The 24,236-nt window shown below is 42.4% G+C and overlaps 1 protein-coding gene across 1 annotated transcript in view; it reads right to left on the bottom strand.

Moving 5' to 3' along the window:
• Positions 1-1,336: 1,336 nt before the first annotated feature.
• USP46 (ubiquitin specific peptidase 46) overlaps positions 1,337-24,236 on the bottom strand; it is a 77,215-nt gene continuing 54,315 nt past the window's right edge. The window contains exons 5-9 of the mRNA XM_049886253.1: positions 21,895-21,971; positions 10,750-10,833; positions 7,964-8,161; positions 3,441-3,519; positions 1,337-2,760 (exon numbers count right to left, since the gene is read on the bottom strand). Coding sequence (XP_049742210.1) covers positions 2,659-2,760; positions 3,441-3,519; positions 7,964-8,161; positions 10,750-10,833; positions 21,895-21,971 — 540 coding nt within the window. The 3' untranslated portion in view covers positions 1,337-2,658. The remainder of the gene's footprint in view (positions 2,761-3,440; positions 3,520-7,963; positions 8,162-10,749; positions 10,834-21,894; positions 21,972-24,236) is intronic.

The following is a 24,236-nucleotide window of genomic DNA, read 5'->3' as shown; positions in this document are numbered from 1 at the left end:
ACCCAGCAGTTTAAAAAAAAAAAAAAAAAACAGCAGGCCTGCTCACTCCTGCCAGAAAATGGTACACAAAAACCCTGGCCCTCTCTCTGAGTGAATCCTGCTGGGCCTTTGTGCTATTGCTGACCTCAGAACGGTCTCCTGTATCCCACAGCATCCTCTGCTTTACACTACAAATTAAGGGATTAAAAATTTTAAAAACTGTTTATTTTTACATAAAGTGAAATGACTGGCGGGAAAAATGTAGCTGCCTAGCGTTTGTTTCATTTATTAAAGAGTAAGAGGAAAGATATTACTAGATAGCTTTAAAGTTAAATAGAAAAAAAAAAAAAAAACTAATGGAGTGTTGGTAGATAAGTGCATTTTGATCTTTCTCCCATCTTTTTTTCCTGCATCATGCAACCATTTTAATTCTTTACAATTATCTTCCATACGTACCGCTTTTACTCCAAAAATCTATCCATGAACACTGAATTGTAATGACCCTTTCTAGTAAAAGAAATTACCCCAGTCATTATACCTCCAAAAAAAAAAAAAAAAAAAAGAAATGTACTGAACATATGACTTGCATTTAAATATTACTTCTATAGGCTTTCAGTTGAAAATTTTTTCCTAATAAATTAGCTCCAAGAGTTATTTCAAAGGTTTTCTAATGGTTTTTCTTAGGAATCAGTTCCAAATATATTAATAAGAGATCAACCATTATACATATTTTTGTAACTTTATAACCTGAAGTCAAATGCATGGGTTGTATATAGTCCAAAGATTTCCCTCTATCAATCACCTTCAATTGGAAAGTATCTCTCCTTAAAAAAACAAAATAAAGACTCACCTCCCAACCCATGTAAGTGATTACCACAGCATATGTTTAGTGGAGGAAATTAAAAAAAGACAAAATATTTATCAATGTGAATTTGCCTCTAAGCAAGGCAAGGTATATTTCTGTCACTTGTATAAACCATAAAGATCACCCTGTTTTTGTCTTCTCCACTGAAAAGTAAAACATTTCACCTCAAGCATGAACAAATGAAGTGTTGGCATGCTTACTTAAATTCTGAGCAATTAACAGTTCAAGATTATTTCAAAGATAAGAAATCCAGTTTTCATCGAGATAAAGTGCTATCCTCTTAACTGTTGCAAAATGACTGCCAACATTGTTCAATTTCAGTTCACATTATAGCAAAAGTTTGCATGTTTGTTCACCGATTTATTAAGTAACAAAATAATACGTTCACAGTATACCATAGTGTATGGAAGATAAGTGGCTTCCCAAAGAGAAGCCAAGATCTACAACTCATAGTATTTGTAGGAAGCCAAAAACCAGCTCGACGGCCAAACGTCAAATCAACCCTTTTAATAAAAGGTACTAATACTCAAATGCTCTAATAAATACAGATATAACAAAAATGAAAATAAGAAAAAAGGGCTACAGTGAGATGAGGTTCTTCCAAAAAAACTCCGTCTTGTCATGCATTCTAGGAGACTGAGCCAAAGAAACAGCCACCATTCTGTCCATCCCTCCACCTGCCCACAGACACTTCCTTTGAGCCCCCGTCATACCCAGCTACTTCCAGTACTCCCTACAGGGAGGTCCCGCATTAGCCCTGGGACTTGCCAGGGCCTCAGTGAACAGACGGAAAATGTGAAAGCCTTAACAGCTGTGCAGATGCGGTGCCTTCACTGTTCCTGATGCAAGAATGATGCTGGTACTGACCAGCTATGGAGAGCTGTGCCGGATGCAGCCAACGTGGCGCCTCAGCCCTACAACCACAGACTTGTGTAGAGTGTCAGCAGGACTGGAAAGATACCTTGGAAAGCTTAGCAGTGTTGGATAAAGGATAAATACTACTCACAGGACCTTACAGAAGAAAAGGGTTTTTTTTTTTTTTTTAAAGATGTCACTAAAAACAAACATCATAGAGTTCTTTTCCTGAAATTTCATTTTGGTAGAAAGATTAAGAAAAGTAACTTTTCACTGTCCACAAAAGCATTCTCCTCTTGGCTTTGCCTGCCCTGAGCTCCATGCCTTCTTAGCCCCTGGGATTCTAATGGTACAGCCGCTACACCATGAACAGCCTTTCTTCACCCCATTCTCCTCGTGTAGGATGATTTTAGTCTTAAGGTTACTCACTCTTAGACATTTTCCCTTGCGTCAAAAGCTACAGCTACAACCCTAAAAGGTGAACGTCTACCCAATTCTTCTGTCCTTCTGTCAGAAGAGAGGCAAGAGAAGCTAAAAACGGGTAGCGATGCTTCCAGGGATGAGTAAAAAGGAATGTATTGTAAGGAGACCCTGGAAGATATTTATGAAGTTTAGCAAAGACCCCAAGTAGACTGTAGACATTCATTAAGAAATGCCATTCTAATTCAACCCGACATGGTGAGTGGCATAGTGCACACCCAGTCCTTCAGTTAGCAACTGTTATTCATATAAATCTTACTACAATCTGATTGCCATTAACTCTACATCAGACTAAAATAAAACCAAGAGTAGTGCTGCATGTAAAAAAGGGGAAGGTAGGGGAAGAGTCTAACACAGCCAGACCATTGAGACTCCCAGTGATGCCATTGGTGGGCCTCCAGAGAATAAGAAAAGTCTGCAGGGAAACCAGGGAATAGTGCTTTGAACATTCTCCCCACTTGAATGAGTTCCACGGTTCTTTATTCTCTTGACTGATAGAATAAAATATATCCAGATTCTGAATTTTTTGATATATCTGATGTCAGGCCATAGAATTCTTCAATCGCTTGAGCATCTATTTTCTGCAATGAAAGAGAAATCAGTACAACTGTTTGACATGCTTACTGGGAGAAGACAAGAAAAACTAACGAAATACACAGCAAAATCTAAGAAACACTACTTGTTACAGTATCACACTTAGGAACTCTCCATAGTAAATGGATAATTCGGTAGACTTGACAGCTACCCTAGCAGGCTAAAATGGATCACGTCTTTGAGTGTGAAGTTCCCTCCCAGCTAGCATTCCTTTACAGCAAAATCAATATATGGAGTCCTTCTGTGTAATATGAGGATCTCCATGTTCAACAGACCAGGAAAAAAATTTTAAACAGTAATCGATACAAGAAAAATCTAGTATAATTAAAGATTTTAATAGAACTCTGAAGTCTCTTATTTGGCCTGTACCAGAGAGGGCTTTGGATGTGGTATGAAACAGGACCTACAAATTAATATAACTCTTGGTGGCATAGAGATCCCATATCTATGGCTGATCAGGTAACTTAACAAGAACACAGTATTAATGAGTCCACGTGATGCTAATCCCCTTTCCCATGAAAAAGGGAGAATGTAGTTTTGATAGAAAAGTAAGTTTTCCAGTTAGATTATCAGAAAACAGGCCTATGTTAGAAAATGTCCACACATATACATGCCCTAAAATACCATGTATGCCCTATCCTCATTGGAGAACAATGGGCATACCAACCTCTACGATGTCATCATCAAACAAAAGCCAGAAGCCATGACTTTTCACAATAGTAATATAATGCCCACGATTGGGACCACTGGAAAAGAACAAAAGAAAGGTGCCAAGTTAACATTTAGCTCTTTATAACATTTCATTCTTTATAACAGAGTTTTATAGAACGCGATTTCACTCCTTATTAAGTAGTGAGTCACTGGAATTGCTAGGTGGGAGAAAGAATTTGCAATAACTAATTTCTCTGTCCACATTCATTTGGCCACAAATTATGAAGGAGCTCCATTTGCCGGTACCATGCTAGGCAAAGACATAGGAAACACCTGCCTTCTAAGGACCCCAGTCCAGTGGAGAAAACAGACATTCAAATTCAATAAATATTAACAAATAATTACTATCCTCCTGTCATGGACTGAACTGTAGGCCCCAAAAATATCTGTCAACTTGGCTGGGTCATGATTCCCTTGTGTGATTGTCTACCATTTTATCATCTGATGTGATTTCCCTATATGTTGTAAATCCCATCACTATGATGTAATAAGATAGATTAGCGGCAGTTATACTGATGAGGTCTATAAGATTAGATAGTGTCTTCCTCCAATCTCTTTTGAGATATAAAAGAGAGAAGTGAGCAGAGAGACGTGGGGACCTTATACCACCAAAAAAGCAGTGCCCGGAGCAAAGTGTGTCATTTGGACCTGAGGTTCCTGAGCTGAGACGCTCCCAGGCCAAGGAAAGACTGATGACAAGGACCTTCCACCAGGGCAGACAGAGAGAGAAATCTGTCCTCTGGAGCTGGTGCCCTGAATTTGGACTTCTACCCTAATGGACTGTGAGAAAATAAACTTCTCTTTGTTAGAGCCACCCACTTGTGGTATTTCTGTTATAGCAGAACTAGATGACTACGACATCTATGTGCCAGGCTTTATTCTGACTGTTGGAGGGGAAAAAAACAGTGAACAAAGTTCCCACTTTCTTAGAGCCTGGGGTGGGGGGTGGACAATAAACAACTTAAACATACAAACACATGTCTAGTGGTGATAAGTTCCCCAAAGAAGAATAAAGCAGGATACGGGATATTGCGGGACAGGCAGGAGGTAGGGCCATACTACGTGATATAAAGTGGTAAGAGAAGGCCTCTCTGATGTCATGGGATTTGAGCAGAGGAAATTTCCTTGAAGGAAAGTGGGGGGGAAGGGAGCAAGCCATGTGACTATGCAATGGAAGTCTCTGGAATAATGAATAGCAAGTGCAAAGGCCTGGGGCAGGGAGCTTAGTGTGTTCCTGGAACAGCAAGGAGGCCAGAGTGGCTGGAGCAGAATGAGTGAGGGGGAAGACAGAGGGAGGGGGTCAGAGAGGAGGTAAGGGGGAGATCACACCAGGCATCATGGTTAAGGTTTTGAATCTTGCTGTGAGTGAGCCAGGAAAGACACTGATGAACTCTGAAGAGCGACGTGATCTAAATTTTAGAAAGATGTTAGCAAGCCACAATGCATGATAACAGATAATAAAAGGTATACGCTACGCAATATACAAAAAAAGTAGAAAGAACACTGGGCTTTTTGTTTTATATAGTTATATACGGAGCCCTGGTGGTGCAGCAGTTAAGAGACTGGCTGCTAATTAAAAGGTCGGCAGTTCAAATCCACCAGCTGCTCCTTTGAAGCTCTATAGGGCAGTTCTACTCTGTCCTATAGGGTCACTACGAGTCAGAATTGACTCAATGGCAAGGAGTTGGATTACGTAGTTATATGGGCGCAATGGTGGTTCAAAGGTAAAACTCTCTCCTTCCGTGAGGGAGACCCAGGTTCAATTCCCAGCCAACGTACCTCGTGTGTAGCCACCACCTATCAGTAGAGGCTTGCGTGTTGCTATGATGCTGAACAGGTTTCAGCAGACTTCCAGACTAAAACTAGGAAGAAAGGCCTAGCAATCTACTTCCAAAACTCAGTCAGTGAAAACCCTCTGAGGGTCACAATGGCCCAATTCCATTCTACATGGGGTTGCCATGAGTCGGGGGCGGGGGGCAACTGGACAGCCGCTAACAACCACAACGACATATAGTTACATTAGATTTATAAATCAAGAGTTTTGGGTTTTTTTTTTTAAGCACCATTACATTTGAAAAGCTAAGCTTCCCCTTAGTTTGCTTTCTTCAAATGATCTGTCTGATCCTTCCTGCCTTTCTCTAACCTCACTGCAGTTACTCTCTCCCTTTCCTGCTATGCTCCAGCCTACTGGTCTGCACTCTGCCTTCTCAAGCTTCACGCCCTGCAAGTCCTGGGCCCCCGCACTGGCTGCTCACTCTGCCTAAAACAATCTGCCCCAACCTTTGAGTTCTTAGCCCATTTCATCCTTTAGGCCTCAGCTCAAACGTCATCTCCCAGGTAAATCTTCCTTGACCATCTTCCCAGGAAAAGCGTCTCCTACTACTGCTCTCTCTCATCACTAGGTATTCCTCATACCACCATTCAGAATCACAATTTACCTTCCAGTGGTTTGGCTTTGGTGATGGCTGTTAATTATCTACCTTCCCCACTTCAGGAGGGCAGGGTCCCTATGTATCTTGTTACCACTGTATCTTCAGAGCCTGGCACAGAACCCAGGAACATGGGTTTGAAAAACACTAGCTGCAGAAATCAGTGCTGGGCCCGCGCACCCTCTGTAAGAGTGGGCCAGAGGTCCTGGCATGGACGGAGGATAGGCTCAGTCCCCTAACCTCAGTACATCACATACCCACAGCTGGAAGCCAACTGATCCCCAGGCAAATGCCAGCCCTGGTCCCCTGTATGAAAACAATCCTATCTCTAGTGGGAAGGAATGTAAAGAATTCTAGTTCAGTAGCATGCGTGACTCGGCACCAATTCACCACTGCTGCCTGGTTGCTCTGGCCTCAGGCCCCCATCATAGAACTGACTATTCCAGAACCTCATTGGCCCCCCAGTTCCTCTAAATGTGTCTCTGGCTCCCCTCACCAGTCCTCCTAGGGATTAGAGTTCTGCCCCCAAGGCTCTCAGGCACCCACAGAGATCCATACTGAAAAATGGATGTCCTGGGCATCTGAGTACTTGCCCCCTCACCAAGCCTCCATGGTCTATCTACACCACCAGAACCACCCATCTGCCCGCCATGGACTAGGCTCTGCCTGCCCCAAGACTTCCTCCCAGCCCCTGATGTGGGGTTCCGCCCAGTGTTCATTTTCACAGCTAGCTTCCAGACCGCCAGGCCACTGCGTTCTTTGAAAGAATGAATGTTAGAACTATCCTTCAGAGGAAACAAAGCTGGTTTAGGACTGGCCAATAAATACAACTCTTCGAGAATGTGAGAAAATACCCAGTGACTTAAATTTAATAGGCATGAGGAAAAACAGGGTGCTTCAGATGTGAAGTTATGGCTTCTGATGCCATCCACACAACAACAGACTAAAAAATAAATCAATCCCTTCTTCTGCATGGAACCATGCATCCTCAGGGAGGCTGTTCCGAGGCCACCTCTCAGTAAGGGCACATTCACCACAATCCAGGCAGATGGCAAGGAAAAGACACTTTCCCTATCACATTCCCCAACCTAAAATGGAGGAGGGCAAAAGGGAATGCTGTGTCCGTCCCTGGCAGGGAACGTAACCCCATCCCAACTGAGCAAAGGATAACAAACAGGTGAATGTTCAACATGTATCTCCATGTTCACACCAAATTACAGAATAAGCAGCATTTGCTCAAAGGACTTTCAGCAAAACACTTTGCTTCTCCTTATCTAGGGACCCTCTCTCTTTTATTCTCTGTTCTCTGATTATGTACTTACCATAGAATATTAGAAAAAGACTGAAAAATGTACAAAGAATAAATTTTTGATCATTCAAAATGCCACAAAATCCTTAATATGATCTATTCTTTCCCATCTTTATTCATACATTTTAAAGTACATTTGAGATGATACTATAATCTGGCTTTTTAAAAATTAAAATCATAGTATATGCATTTATTTCTCCATGTTATTTCAAACTCTTATCAGCATCATTTCTATCCCATGGATGGTTATTAAATTATTTCCCTTATAATAGAACACTTAGATTATTGTGCTAGTTGTTTTGTTTTACTTTGTTTTATTTTATGTGTGTATGCAGGCATTTTGTATTTATTTTGAGATTATAAATAAACAGGAGCTTGGAAAAGAATCTCCATAATATTATTACTGTGTCTCACAGCCAACTAAGAGTGCTTGTTAATTGCCACTGAGCTGATTATGACTCACGATGACCCTGTGCATGCAGAATAGAGCTCCTCCATAGGGTTTTCAAGCCTGTGATCTTTCGAAAGCAGATTGCCTAGGGCCTGTCTTCCAAGGTACCCCTGGATTAGTCTGAACCACCAACCTTTCAGCTAGTAGCCCAGCTAGTAGTTGAGTGCTTAACTGTCTGTACCACCCAGGGACTCCAGTAAGAGTGCAGCTGGGTCTATTTTGGCAACGGAACAACTTTTAGAATGATAATGAGCATGCAGTATACAACCCTGACTCCCACCTGCCTTTACCTGCCACAGTGAACCACAACAGCAACCAGGTCATACATGCGGTCCAGGTTCACTGCATCACTGGAGGTGTTGAAGAGCCGGAGCTCCAGAGGGAAGACCACGCGGTAAGACAGCTTGGTGTACCTGTGGAGCTGCTCCATGTACTTGAACCGCTTTAGGTGCAGGGCCAGAATCATGGGAAGCTTTTTCACTCTCATCCTAGGAAAGATGAAACAGAACATCAGTTGTTCCTAAAACCTGTTGCAGGGATGGAATACACCATCACCTGCACAAATGGAGAACAGACTTCAAATCAGCACATAACCAAACAATTCACATAAAATACAAGTATGCTCACTTATCTACCTATACTCCTGGCTAACTGGAGCCACATTCTTGGCTAAACTCACATTCTTGGCTAAGTGGAGTGCAGCCATTGAGAGCGAGAGACAGAGAGAAGCACAACTATGTGACTGTTTGATCAAAGGAGACTGTCCAAAATTTGTGCACCAGTAACAGTATGATGTGAAATTGCTGTCACTCTCCTCTGCCTCCCAGAGAGAAACATTTGGATAATCTACCCCGTAATAATGGTGAGGAGAGCTGACAGCTATTGGGAAAAGCAGTTGGGAAGAAGACAGAGGGATGCAGACTGGACTCAGAGGTGCTGAGGACCAGCAGGAGAAATCTTCAGAAATCACACATTCCTGGTCACCAGGAAAACCAAACACATTAGGCTCACTCTCACTCCTTACTCGTGTGACCCTGGGACAAGTGCCTTCCCTTCTCTGGCTCTCAGTTTCTTCATTTATAAAATGCAGACATTGGCTTGGGGCTACATTTCCCAAACTGGGCTTGTCAGAACACTGGAGACAGTACCAGATGTGGGGCACTGTGGCCAGTTGAGCTCGGACAATGCTACCTTCTATTTTGAAGACCCCCAGTGAGCATACTATGAGCATACTGAAGGTTTTGAGAAACTGTTTTGTTTGATGTAACATTTCTCAAACTTATATAAGCACAGAAAGCTTTTTTCCCTCTAGACGATTATTAATATACCGTACGGTAAAAAGTCACACAGATACAGTTTACATGGATAATGCTTTGCCAGAATAAAGGATCTTCCAGTTAGTTACCTTCCAGATCCACCATCCTATGAACTGACTCAATTGGTATAAATACCATTCAGCTTGTCTACATTTTCAATGCAAATTATTTGAAAAGACCAAGTTTCAAGAGGATATTTTTTCTTATATGAATAATTTATTTGTTGCTGAAAATATACACAGCAAAAATACATCAATTCAACAATTTCTACAGGTACAATTCAGTGACACTGATTACATTCAAGTTGTACAACCATTCTCACCCACCTTTTCCAAAGTGTCCCTCCCCCTATTAATATAAACTCACTGCCCCCTAAGCTTCCTACCGAAACTTTCAAGTTGCTATTGTCAATTAGACTCTACATAGTTAGTTCTTAAAAGAGCACAATGTTCAAGACAGACATTTTTTACTAATTAAGCTAAACTATGCTTGGTTTTAAGAACACTTCAGGGGCTATTTTTGGTTTAGAGATTATCTCAGTGCAATAGTTTCAGGGGTTCATCCAGCCTCATTCCTCCAGAAAGCCTGGATTCCATGAGAATTTGAAATTCTGTTCCATGTTTTTCCCCCTTTTGATTAGGATTTCAAGAAAATATTAAGAAATGTATTACTGTAAAGCCCTGGTTCATAAAAATAAGCAAAATAAAAGTATCAGTAGAAAGACAAGAAAAATGGGGAAGCTCATATTTTACAGAACACCTGTCATTTTAACATATTAAGCCTCCAGGGCTGAGCAGAAAACACCTTAATGCCACATCATAAGACCTGGGACTGGCCTTAGGCAGACTTAGATTATAAGGATGGGGAACAGAAATGAGCTCCCTGCCCACTACCTCCTCCTCTGCCTACCACAATGGCTAACGTTCTCTAAGTTTTGATGCAGCAAAGAAAGCTGTGCACCTCTGGGGGAAGAGGGCTGAGAGGCTGGGCAGAGAAATGACTTCAACCTCAAGTCTCTAGACCCCTGCGGGCTTTGGAAGGCAGTAATGAGCATCTGTGACTTACTGTGAATATTCCAGAACCACTGGCAAGGGTAAATTTCACTCATAGGAGGGCTTCAGGGGCTAATTAAAATGTCAAGTTTCTTGGCTTCCGGGGACAGATAACGCGGAGTCACTGGTTATCTCATACTGTCCAGGAGCTGTAGTTGGCTGGTGCTGGTAAAACGATGCGGAACCTTGGGTCCTGTATCAATCCAGAATGCCATGTTCTCACCTATCTATGTAACTGATGTGTCACTGATTTCTTCATGACTCCCTATGAAGTGATTAATTTTTTAACCTCTTCTGTATCTAAACGAGAAGCCTCAGTGTTGTAGGAAATACTGGCAATGATAACACTGGTTGCCTAGTATGTGTCATGTACTATGCTAAGTATTTTATAGAATTTATCTTTAATCCCAAGAGGATAGAGATGATGCTTGATTACCACCTGTTTACCTAGCACAACATCTGGCACACAGCAAGACTCCATAAATATTTGTTGAACGAACAAATGAACGAACGAACAATCACACAAATAGACAACTCTCCAAAGTAGATATTCCTCTCCCACTCTTATAGGTGAGGAGGGTAAGTGACTTCTCCAAAGGTATGTAGCTCTGAGTCCACGGAGCTGAGATTCAAAACCAGAATTCTGGGCTCCACAATCTGGTCCCTTTTCACCACATAACGTCATCCCAAGCTAAATCCTTTACCCACCTTTTCTGGGCCTCTTGTTTGCTGCAGCATGTTTCACAATAGTATTTCTGTTCACTACACAGTGTTTCTGTGTTGCTGAAGTCTCTGCAGAGAAAAATATTTTCACATTTTTTAAAAGTCCAAAATGTACTTGGTATACCCCATTTTACAGCCTTCAAGTTGACAAGGAGTTAATGCATGGTGCAAACAGTTAAGTGTGCAGCTACTAACCAAAAGGTTGGTGGTTTGAATCTGCCCAGAGGCACCTCAGAAGAAAGACCTGGTGATCTGTTTCCAAAAGGTCACAGTCACTGAAAGCCCTGTGGAGTACCCACTCTGACACACATGCGGTTGCCAGGAGTTCAAATCAACTCAGTAGTAACTGGCATTAGCTACGGATAATGTTTAAGTGAATGTGGGAAAGAAGTACTCAGAAAAGATCTTTCTTAAGACTAGGTGTTATTATGCCATTAGACCATGCCTACTAGATTAGGTTAAAATTTCACCCTGAGTGAGTTTTAAGCACAGCTGTCATGGACTGAATTATGTCCCCCAAAATATGTTGTATTAACTTGGTTAAGCCAGGATTCCCAATATTCTGTGTTTTCCTCCATTATGTGATTATAATTTTATGTTAAGAGAATTAGGGTAGGATTGTAACACTGCCCTTACTAAGGTCACCTCCCTGATCCAATGGAAAAGGAGTTTCCCTGGGGTGTGGCCTGCAAGCAGAGAGTTGGGGACCTCAAACTACCAAGAAAGAAGCACCAGGAGCAAAGCGTGTCCTTTAGACCTGGGGTTCCTGCACAGAGAAGCTCCTACTCCAAGGGAAAATTGATGAGAAAGACCTTCATCCAGAGCCAACAGAGAGAGAGCCTTCCCCTGGAGCTGACTCCCTAAATTTGGACTTCCAGCCTACTAAACTGTGAGAAAATAAATTTCTCTTTGTTAAAGCCACCCACTTGTGTTAATTCTGTTATAGCAAAACTAGATGACCAAGACAACAGCTTTATATAACGGGACATAGACAGATAAAAACTAAGGTTTCTAACTGACTGTCAGAAAAATTCAGGGCTTAACAGTGTTTACCTTTCAATTTAAAACGAAAAATTTTAATAGAAAAATACAGTAGAAGTCCACAGTAACACTAAGTCAGCTCCAAAATGGTCAGCCACATAAAATGCAAAGTGACATTACTGTGAAGTTAATGAAAAAAATATATTTCAAAGGTGGTTCACATTTTTGAAGAGCACAAAAGATACTGAAACCTAAGCCATACACAGCTGACCTGAGGCTGAACTAAGAAAGTCCCAGAGTATCAGCTGATGACCGCCTCCTGCCGACTCTGCTCCCAAAGGGAAGAACCTTAGCCTGCCTCCTTTTGAGAGCAAATGCCATTATGTTTGTTACATCTGCATTCACTTTCTCAGCAGGTTTTCCTGTACTACTTATCGTTTTCATTTTTTAAATGTCATGCATTTTCATTCTTTTCCGGTCATGGAGATTGTACTTAACATTCCTGTGGTACTGCTTCAAAGCCGCAAAGAACGTCCAGAATGTAATAACACCCTGGAGTCTGGAAAAAGTCTGTGACATTTCTTATCCATAAGTGCCCTAGCACCAGAATGATCAGATTTTATTAAATTGGAAATGTTATTTAAATGGTGTTAATGTCTTAACCAGCTAAATAGAGCACATCAAAAGAAAACACAGATTGTTCATTCATTGAATCCGCAAACATTTACTGACACTACTCTGGTCTAGGTCCCGGGATTGCTCAGTCTAACAGAGACACTTGCCAATGAACCATTTACAACAGGAAGTATCCAGAGCAGCTTAAACATAAATCACTTCACATGATTCCCGTATGAAACCCTCCAGCAGTTCCTTACTGTGTTTGGGAATAAAATCCTGGAGGAAGAAAATTATAACTCCTTGCTGTGGGTCATCAGAACCCTGCCTACTCACCTCTTACCCCTCCTACCTCCTGCACTCTGCTCCAGCCACACCTCCTGTCCCTCCACAGTGTCAAACACCTCTCTGCCTCAGGCATTTTCAGGTGCTGTTCGTTTTCCACACTGACAGCTCCACTGACAAATGCTTCCATGGCTGGCTCCCCTCTTGCTCAAATCAGACCAAATGTCACCTTGTCAGAGAGGACTTCCCTTGCCCCTCCATCCAAAGCCATCTCACCATCCTATCCGAAGCCCCTATCATGTGGGTGTTTTATTTCCTTCCAAGCACAATGTATCCCTACCTGAAACCATCCTCCTTCCCATTTGACTACTTGCCTCTCCTCTATGTGGCAGGGGCCCCATCTGTCTAGCTCACTGCTGTATCTCCCCAGCACCAAAGACAGGTCTGACATAAAACCAAAACTCACTGCCATCCAGTCGATTGCAATTCATAGCGATCCTACAGGACAAAGTAGAACTGCCCCATGGGGTCTCCACGCCAATCTTTACAGAAGCAGGCTGCCACATCTTTCTCCCATAGAGCAGGCTAGTAGATTTGAACCAATGACCTTTCAATTAGCAGATGTGCACTTAACCACCACGCCACAAGGGCTCTTTCGGGCCTGACTTAAGGGTGGCTCAATAGTATTCGTTAGTTGAATGAAGGAAAAAACAAAGACAGAAGCATGTATAAGTCCAGAGGGAGCATGGAGGAACAAGGAATGAAATTGAACAGGGATAAAACAAAACAAAAAAACAAACCCAGTGCCGTCGAGTCAATTTCGACTCATAGCGACCCTATAGGACAGAGTAGAACTGCCCCGTACAGTTTCCAAGGAGCGCCTGGCAGATCTGAACTGCCAACCCTTTGGTTAGCAGCTATAGCACTTAACCACTTTGCCACCAGGGTTTCCTGAACAGGGGTAATTCAGGACATTTCATCCAGCTCAAGAATCAGAATTAACCAAGGAAAGCACAGCAGTGAAGTTTAAGGAATTAAACACTTTCTACCCACTCATTTCTCAAAAAAGCTTTCTTTGAAGTATTTGTAGATCCAAATAGGTGGAAATACAGCAGAAGTTAGTCCCCAACTTAAAGACCCAATTTACAAATAACCACCATCCTGCCCAGCCTCAGCTAGCTGGAAGCTTGTTTCCATGATAGACAGGACAATACTTTTAAGGCATCTGCAGCTTGAGAACTGGAAAAGGAGGATAAGTTAGGAAAGAGGCTTCCAACCCCAGCAGTAAACTCTGAGGCAGAGAAGGTCTGGCTAAAGGGTACCTCCTCCCTATAGACCTATACAAAACCAACCCAAAACAGTTCCTGTCAAGTCGATTCCAGCTCATGGTGACCCCACGGGTGTCAGTATAGAACATAGGGTTTTCAATGGCTGATTTTTCTGAAGTAGATCGCCAAGCCTTTCTTCTAAGGTGCCTCTGGGTGAACTTGAACCTCCAAACTTTTGGTTAGCAGTTGATTGTGTTAACTGTACCACCCAAGAACTTCTTATAGTCCTATAAAACCTGTTACCTGTTGCTGTCGAGTCGATTCTGACTTACAGCGACCCTATAGGACAGAGTAGAGCTGCCCCATAGAGTTTACAAGGAGCGCCTGACCAATTTCAACTGCCGACCTCTTGGTTAGCAGCCATAGCACTTAACCACTACGCTACCAGGACACTCTAAGACAGAGTAAAACTGCCCCATAGAGTTTCCAAGGAGCACCTGGTGGATTTGAACTGCCAACCTCTTGGTTAGCAGCTGTAGCTCTCAAACACTACACTACCAGGGTTTCCTATAGTCCTATAAAAAAAAAAAACCTCCCCAAATTTCTACCTCAAGAGTGCCTACCTTAAATTTCACTTGCTATATTGCCTAAAATTCTACCAATTGTAGATTCATTTAGGTTGATACACGTCCTTTATTTATTTATTTATTTTCAGTAAAAGATGGGGGGAAAAAAAAAGAGAAGACACCAGAGTCAAACGGTAGCCCCTGGGGTCTCCCCTCCTATATCCGAATACCCTTAAAACTGTGCAAGGAGGAAAAACTCTTACCTTATTCCCCCAAGAAGGCACAAATCGAGAACATCTTAAGTTGCTAATGCTGACAGGTCTAAGAGATACGTACAGTTGTTGAAACAAAATAGGCAACACAAGCCAAGGAAACTTTTCAATGAGGGAGTCAAAAGTGGGGGGAGAGGCCTCTGTGATGCTTGGGATAAATTTCCAGAGCACAGAAAAGAGGTTAAAGGTGCAAAGTGCAACACTCTATGCACTTCTCTAAGAAGAGTCACAGTAGAAACAAAACATCATTTAAAGTACACTTTGGGAACAAATCTAAGAAACATATGGCTCTATAAAGGAAACTATAAATTTTACAGAAATGCATGCAACAAAACTTAAAGAAAATGGAGAAAGAATATGCTCCTGGACAGGAAAGCTACTTATTATAAAGATGGCTCCCTGGTGGTACAGTGGTTAAGAGCTATGGCTGCTAACCAAAAGGCTGGCAGTTCGAATCTACCAGGCACTCCTTGGAAACCCTATGAGGCAGTTCTACTCTGTCCTACATGGTAGCTATGAGTCGACAGCAATGGGTTGTTTGGGTTGTATCATACCCTAGCTGGTTTCTATATTTAATATATTTTCAATTAAACATCTTCATTGTTTCATTCAACACAATAATTCAAAAACTTGGGGGAAAAAAAATGGTCCCCAGGAGTTTTCAAGCCATGACCCATATAGAAAATGATACTAGTTAGAGCAGCACGCTGAGGTAAACCAGTGCAGCTGCTTCTGCGGCTGGCCTTGGGACTCTGGGCACCCCCAGGCCTGCCCAGCCTCCAGGAGCTGAAAGGATCAATATACACCCACACTCCATTTTCCCTGGCATGCCAGTTTGGAAGCTTTGTTCTAGAATCTAGAGCAGTGGGTCACCTGGCTGCTCATTAGAATCACCTGGAGGGCTTTAACAAAAAATCCTGAGACCCAAGTGCGTGGCCCTAGCTAGCAATTACATGAGCATCTCTCCAGGTGAGACCCAGGCACCCGTTAGTGTTTGTAAAGCTTCCCAGGTAGTTCCAGAACATCCCTGTGCATCTCAATCACCTGGGAACCTTGTCAGAATGCAGATGCTAATTCAGTCTTGCGTGGGGCCTGGGCTTCTGCATTTCGAATCAGATCCCAGGTGGGGTCAATGACACTGGCCCACAGACACTGTTTGCGTAGTAAAGACCGAGACCAGTGGTTCTCAGGCTTTGGTGGGATCCGAATCATCTGGGAAGCGAATAAAAAATACAGGGAGCCGTGCTCACTGAAGCTGAATAGGACCCGAGCCTCTTTTTTTCCTTTTTTAACCAACTTCCCCAGGTGATTCTGATAAACAACAAAGTTTGAGAACCAGTGACTAGAGCATTAAAGAAGATTTTAAAAAAGAAATCCATGAGAAAGGCTTCTATGTCAGGTATTAGAAAACAGCGTGTATCAATAACAACAAAAACAGAAACACATCAATAACAACAAAAACAGAAACACAGGTCAGGAAAAGAGAACAGAGAAACCAGCCTGCCTGTGCATGACAAACAGCATGAGGGTGAATGCTGGGATGTATATGAACCTAGAACATAAGTTTCTAAAGTAAGTAGGAAAAGAATTGAAGAAGATTAATTTTTAAAATAGAAAGAGCTTTGGGAGAATTAAAAGGCTGCCTTCCTCCTAAAACCTAGCTGAAGGCCGCTGCACTGGGAGAGCGAGAATTTTAAATGAGAAGAGGGCTAGGGGAAGGGGAAGGTGGTTTTAGAACACAGAGCACTTTGAGGAGAAAAGGAAGTTTCTGTGAGAAAGCCACAGGCAGGGACTAAAGCACCTCAGTGGAAAAGATACCAAGAAAAAAAAAAAAAAAAAGGAAAGATAATTACAATAAACCTCAGGTATTTTAAGTTTTTGCGTGAGGCCATCCCCGAACTTTTCAACAGGAAAACGAAACCCTTCTTTCTCAGTATCTTCCTATGACACAGATGGCTCACTTTGCTGAATTAGAATTATAGCTCAACTACAGTGTGGATTTAGCAACTTCTGTAGACCTGCATCTTGAATTTAACCACTATTTATATCATCATTTCTCTGAAAAAAGGTTCAGTGAAAATATACTGTAATCTATCACCTAAAGTCCTTCTAGAAGGTAACCAAAACTTGCCAAACCCACTGCTGTCGAGTCAATTTTGACTCATGGCCACCCCACGGACAGAGTAGAACTACCCGACAGGGTTTCTGAAGCTGTAATCTTTACAGAAGCAAACTGCCACATCTTTCTCCTGCAAAGCGGCTGGTGGGTTCTGGGTTCAAACCGCCGACCTTTCTGTTAGCAGCCGAGCACTTAACCACTATGCCACTGGGGCTCCTTGGAAGGTAACAGGGATAAAGGAGATGATGCATAAAGAAAAATGCATAATTCTAATTTTCAAAGTAAACCCTCAAGAATGCAAACCTAATTAAACTGTGAAAGCTGCCAGGAGAGATCAAGTCATTATTCCTTCTTTTCTCTCTTAGAGATGTTATAGTGTAAAAACATCACAAAGTTTAGTAAAGCAAAAAGAAAGTTTTATTTGGCATATATCCAAAAAGGCAAAAGGGGGAAGCATACAAGCATGTCGTTAGAGCCATGTCTGCCCAAGTCCAAGGAAATATTACAGAATAAGCCAGAATGGGAAAACGGACAAGCATGCTGCCACAGCCATGTCTGCCCAAGCCCAAGCAACATTACACAGTCATCAGTACACACTGGCATTACAAAATGGGCAAAACCACTGAAAGTTCACCTTTTCACAGACTGGTTAGAAGCTGTGACCCTACATTTTGAATTGTCCCTCTCAACAATCACCAGTACAGGAGGGTCCTCATTGGTCCAACAAATTTTTTATTCACTGAATGCTAACAGAAAAAGATTCTGTGTTCTGGCTTATGTGAAAGATTCCCTAAAAGATACTCTTAACTACTGTCTTTATACCTCAGGGCCCAGTTGATATATCCTTGGATGTCCTTGCGAGCGCTTTTGAGCCCAACTCCAGCTGGGTCACATTCTCTATGCTCAAGAACAGGGGATAACGGCTCCAATATTATTTCCTAAACCAGAGATAGCAAAAGCTAATGGAGCCACTGACATTATTTATTCCCTGGCCCTTCTGCTGTCCTTCCTTCCTTTGGGGAAGGTTGGAAAGCTGCCACCCCATCACAGAACTCTCAGCAGTGAATAGTAACACCTGGCAGGCTTCTCATTTATGTGAGGACTTAGGCATAGGTGAGGCGAGGTACAGGTAGGTTACTCAAGGTCTAGTTTAGGGACAAAGGGCAGGCATGTCAGGATTATCAGACTGGAGGGTCCAATCAGATGATAACCTAATGTAGTTTAAAAGGCATTCAGAGGTGATTTCATACTCCTTGTTACAGAGTACCTATCAGCTGGAATCTACTTGATGGCAATGGGTTTGGTTTTTTGTTGTTGTTGTTAAGGATTAAATTGTGTCTCCCAAAAATGTGTTGGACTGCTAACCCCACACCTGTGCATGTGATTCCATTTGGAAACAAGGTTTCCTTTGTTGTGCTAATGAGGCCATGCTGGTGTAGGGTGTGTCAGGCCTAATTATTTTTGAGATATAAAAAGAGCAGATTAGACAGAGACAAGCAAGGACAAATCAGTGGGAAGACAGATGTCACATGAAAGTTACCAAAGAACAGAAGCTGAGAGAGACAAAGACCCTTCCCCAGAGCCAACAGAGAGAGACGTCCCCACAGCTGTTGCCCTCAATCTGGACTTCTAGCCTCCTAAATTGTGAGAGAATAAATTTCTGTTCATTAAAGCCACCCACCTGTGGTATATCTGTTACAGCTGAATCGACTCGACGGCAGTGGGTTGGGTGTGGTATTTCTGTTACAGCAGCACTAGCTGACTAGACACTCACTCGTTCCAGCCTTAACATTTCCAAATGCTTCTAGCCTGCCTTAATCAGGTATGCACGGCCAATATATATGTTTCTCCAGAAAAAAATGCATGCATGTGAAAGCTGGACAATGAATCAAATAAACCAAAGAAGAGCAGACACCTCTCAATTATGGTGTTGGCGAAGAATATTGAAAACACCATAGACTGCCAAAAGAACGAACAAATCTGTCTTGGAACACGTACAACCAGAATGCTCCTTAGGAGCAAGGATGGCGAGACTGCATCTTAAATACTTTGGCCATGCTGTCAAGAAGGATCAGTCCCTGGACAAGGACATCACGCTCGGTAAAATACAGGGTCAGTAGAAAATAGAGCCTCAATGAGATGGACTGACACAGTGGCTGAAACAATGAGCTCAACCAAAACAACAATCGTAAGGATGGCGCAGGACCAGGCAGTGTTTTGCTCTGTTATGCACAGGGTTGCTGTGAGTCAGAACTGACTCGACGGCACCTAACAACAACAACAACCAGAAAAAAAAATATGGAAACATAAGTCTGGGACTACACTTCTTTATAATAAAGTTCCCAAAGGTTGAAATTATAACTAACCACTTAACCCTTTACCGGGATGATCTCAGAGCTATGGCCACTGCCACTGCCCCTTTTGAACAGCCTGGGAATTTTATAGAACTAAGGAGAAGCAGGAGCCCTGGTGACACAGTGGTTAAGAGCTCGGCTGCTAATAACCAAAAGGTGAGCAGTTTGAATCCACCAGCTGCTCTTTGGAAACCCTCTGGGGCAGTTCTACTCTGTTGGAGAGGGTAATTACGAGTCGACTCGACAGCAGGTATGTTTTGTTGGTTTCAAGGGGAAGCAATCAACCTCTTTAACTTCAAATTCTCAGCAAGAAAGGGAGTGGTCACGTAATACATTCCCCCCATTCTCTCATCTGTGACTAATGCTGCTGCAACCTTGCTTTTCTAATCCCTGTGATCACAAAACTCAGTGGAAATATAAAAAATGGCTTCTTTTAAGAGGAATGTTAAGAACCCACACCATAAAAAGAACCATCCTGAAGAAAAAAGACTGCCATCCTAGCCTACAAAACTCTTTTCAAACAAAGAGATAACAAACTTGTCCCAGAGACCTGGACCTGATTTAGGAAATAATATTGGAATCATTATTTCCTGTCCTTGAACATAGAGAATGTGACCCAGCTGGAGCTGGGTCCACAAGGACTCACAAGGACACATCAACTGGGCCCTGACATAAAGACAATAGACAGAACAATCTTGGAAATTATCTTTTAGGGAAGAGCACTATCTTTTAGGGAACTTTTCACTTAAAGCCAATCAAACACAAAAGACTTTCCACTCTTATCTTTTTCTATTAGCATTTAGTGAATAGAAAATTTGTTGGACCAATAAAGACCCTCCTGTACCAATGATTGTTAAGAAAGACAATTCAAAATATAGGGCCACAGATTCTAGCCAATCTATGAAAAGGTGAAACTTCCAATGGTTTTACCTATTTTGTAATGTTCACGTATACTGATGATTCTGTAATAATACTCTTTGGACTTGGGCAGACATGGCTCTAGCAGCGTGCTTGTCCGTTTTCCCATTCTTGTCTATTCTGTAATATTCCTTGGACTCGGGCAGACATGGCTGTGGCAGATTGCTTGTCCACTTCCCACTTTTGCCTTTTTGAATATACTTTTTGCTTTACTAAACTTTGTGATTTTTTTTTACCCTGAAACAACCTAAGGCATTTGGAGACAAGGGCAGAAATGCCAGATCCAACAGGAAGCACTGAGGTAAATGTCAGGGCATGGGGCGGTTGAATCCCTCTGACCCCGGGGAAAAGCAATCAGCCCCCAGCTCCACACAACACATTATACCCAGATGAACCTAGAAGCTCTTGCAAGCTGAAATTGGTGCCTTTGCCTAGAAAGGTGACTTTCTAACAGTAAGCTACTACAGGAAAAAAAACAAACCATCCAATTCATAGCGACCCTATAGGACAGAGTAGGATGGCCCCCATGGTGTTTCCAAGGAGCAGCTGATGGATGTGAACCAACAACTCTTTGGTTAGTAGTTGAGCTCTAAACCACCATGCCACCAGTGCTTCAAGCTACCACAGAAAGCCCCTTTAATCTATTCTTCTAAAAGTTTCCAAGTAACTTGAACTCCTGAATGAATAGCTCTGTCACCTGATTAAGGACAGAAACCAACAGTGCCTTGTTTTGGCATTACAAAACATCTCTGAGCAGTGATACCGGCTCCCTGACCACTGTCTATACCGGCATCCCTACTATCAGGCACTCTCTAAACCAAAAGCCAGACCCATTGCCACGGAGCTGATTCTGACTCATGGCAACCCCATGTGTTACAGAGTAAAACTGCTCCATAGGACTTTCTCCTGCAGCACCACCAGGTGGGTTCAAACCACCAACATTTACATTACCGGTAGAGCATAAATTGTTTTGCACCACCCAGGGACCTAGCTACTCTCTAGACCTGTCTTACTTCCTTCAAGGCACTGATCACTGTCTGTATATCCCCACAAGAATGTAAGTGCCCCAGATCAACAACCTTGACTGATGTCACTTCACTATCCCCAGTGTCTAGAACAAATTATAAGCACTCATGACCTCTTGTTGAAAGGAAGAGAGGGAACAAAAGAGTAAGGTGCTGAAAAGGGGACTGTGTCTTTATATCAATTTTGAACACACTTCCAAGTACACAAGTCAATACACAATTTATATAGTGATGCTAGGCAAGGGTCGTGACCCTCGGGGCTCCTACCTTCTCTCAATGATAATGGAAGAATTTCTTTCCATGAATGATCTACACAGAATGCTGAAAGATGGAGGGAAAGGCAATTCCCTGATTGGTTCTCAACTCAAAGCACTAATTTTTCAAATAACAGGACAGACTAGTTTAGAGTAATGGTAGGCATCTGTAGCGCTGAATAACTTAATTGTGTCACTGTGTTTGATGAAAGTCAAAAGTACAAGATTAAAAACTTATTGTAAAATTAATAACTAATGAGCTTCCACTTGGTCCTCTCTCCCCTAGCAGAACTCTTCTGTAGACCACGTTAACTTATTTTAATCTTTATTGGGAAACAGGAAACAGAAAATAATAGGATTATATTGGTTTAGGCAAAAAGGAGATTCTCTCCTAAAGATATTCAAGATTTCTTCCCCATGTATTTGCCAAACTGATGAGAAGCTAGAGCCCTGCTCAGAGTTCATGAGGTTACCTTAGACAGTGGGTAATAGACGTATTCTGCTCCACATCAACGGAGAGGTCAAGAAAATCTTCATCTTTGCTACTAACCTGAAGCGGAAAAAAAGAATGAAAAAGTATTAGGCAGAAAATACATAGTACGTAACACTACGAACAAAGATATTTACAGGTCATCAAAAACTACAGCACGAAAATCACATATGGCTACATATACCCACTGGCAACCAGAGTTACCTCAAAAACAAAATCTACAGAAAATCCCAAGTTCTCAATTTAAACCTCACCCTCCTGTCCCAGTTTCAATGCGAAACCTTTAATAATTAAAACTTAACCAGATTTCTTTCCTCTCCATTCACATTCCCTCATTGTTTCAAAATAGGAGGTATGAGATGAGTATAGATATAGTCCAGACCAGAATATGATGAACACGGAAATGAAACGAGGACAAGAGGCTTACAAACCCACTTCCAGATGATCACTTTCTCCAGTCCCTTGAGGTGGCTCCCTTCCTCTCATGTCATTCACATCGTGTGGGTGGGGCCAGGAGCCTAAGGTGGGGTGGGGTGGAGGGTCTCACTAACCACACGCAGGGCTATCCTGTCCCTGAAGGGTCACCATTTGCAGGACCCTGTGCCACTCGCCTGGGGCCTTGGCTCGCACAGGTCCCCCACACTGTCTCCTGCCTTCAGCTGAGCCAGTTCACTGGTCCCAGCTGTTTCTCAGCACTCCACAGTTCACACCACACCGATTCTGGGTGTCAGACATATGGAAGCTCACCAAGTGAGTGCTCGCGTTCCACCAGTTCACTGACAAGCCTGGTGCTTTACTGTCTTGCTCCTAGAGTGGGAGGGACAAACTGGCCTAGCACCAACTTTCAAATGCTCAGCCAGCACTTTAAAAGTTTGGCAGCTACCCTTTGACCCAATATATTCCACTGCTACAAATTATCTAGGTCCCTGGGTGGTGCAAATGCTTTGCACTAGGCTACCAAACGGAAGGTTGGCAGTTCGAACCTACCCAACACCACCACGGAATAACAGCCTGGAGGTCTGCTTCCATAAAGATTACAGCCAAGAAAATCCTATGGAGCAGCTCTACTATGTAACACATAGGGTCACCATGAGTTAGAACTGGCTCAATGCCAACATTTTTTTTTTTTTAAGCAAATTATCTAAAGAAATATACAGAGATGTGGACATTAGAATGTATAATGAGACGTACTGTCTAAGTCCACATCTCTATCACTTATAAGGTGGGTGATTTTGGGTCAGTTGCTTAGCTTCTCTGTGCCTCAGTTTCCTCATCTGTAAAGCAGGAACGATAAGAGTGTCTATCTCATAAGATGGTTGTGAAAATGAAGTAAGATAATACATGTAAAATGGTTTTAAAAGTGTCTAGTAAAAAAAAAAAGTGTATAGTAAGCATTCAATAACTCAGGGAGGGGTAGAAAAGTAAAAATGGCCTAACATTCAAAAAGCTAGGAATAGTTTATCGCATTAAATGAAAAAGCAGGCTACAGGACTACATATAGGTTGATTCCAGTTCATGTTAAAAAAGGCACGTACATATTTGTGCAAACACACACATGCCCTTATCACTATCATCATGCTTATTTTTTTATGGCACTTATTCCTGCTGTGTAGAATGCATTAACGGTCCCAGATCTTCACCATTCCTTATACTGACTTCTTTGCCATATGACTTTACAGATCCTCTCATCAGTGGTAAGTATGTTTTCCCACCCTTGCTTCTGAGTTCATCCACGTGACTTGCATTGACCAGGGGAATGCTAGAAGACGTGCCATAAACAGAGGCTTGAAAAAGCACCTGTGCATTTGCTCTCTGGCACTTATCTCATCACCATGAGGAGCACAAGTCCAGGCCAGCCAGATGAGAGACACATGGAGAAGAGCTATCCTAACTAAGGTGCTCCAGCCAAGCCCAGTCCAGAGCAAAATGTCCAGCAACCTGCAGACACATGAGTGAACCAGCTAAAATACAAACACATAAGTTCAGCCAAGTCCCGTGAGTTCAGCATAGATCAGTTCAACTCTGAGCCAACTGAGAGTTGCATGAGTTATCATAATAAAGGATAGTTGATTTAAACCACAGAGGTTTTTTACATCTTCTTTGTGGGGTGGGGTAGGTGAAAGTTTACAGAGCAAAGTAGTTTCTCATTAAACAATTAATACACATATTGCTTTGTGACATTGGTTGCCAATCCTGTGATGTGTCAACACTCTCCCCTTCTGGAGCTTAGGTTCCCCATTTCCATTTGTTCAGTTTTCCTTTCCCCTCCTGCCTTCTCATCCTTGCCCCTGGGCCGATGTGCCCATTTAGTATACGTGGTTGAAC

Source organism: Elephas maximus, chromosome 5 (assembly GCF_024166365.1).
Source record: "Elephas maximus indicus isolate mEleMax1 chromosome 5, mEleMax1 primary haplotype, whole genome shotgun sequence".
Classification (NCBI taxonomy): Eukaryota; Metazoa; Chordata; class Mammalia; order Proboscidea; family Elephantidae; genus Elephas; species Elephas maximus.
The sequence above is the reverse complement of the archived record's forward strand: the minus strand, read 5'-3'. Positions and strand labels throughout refer to the sequence as shown.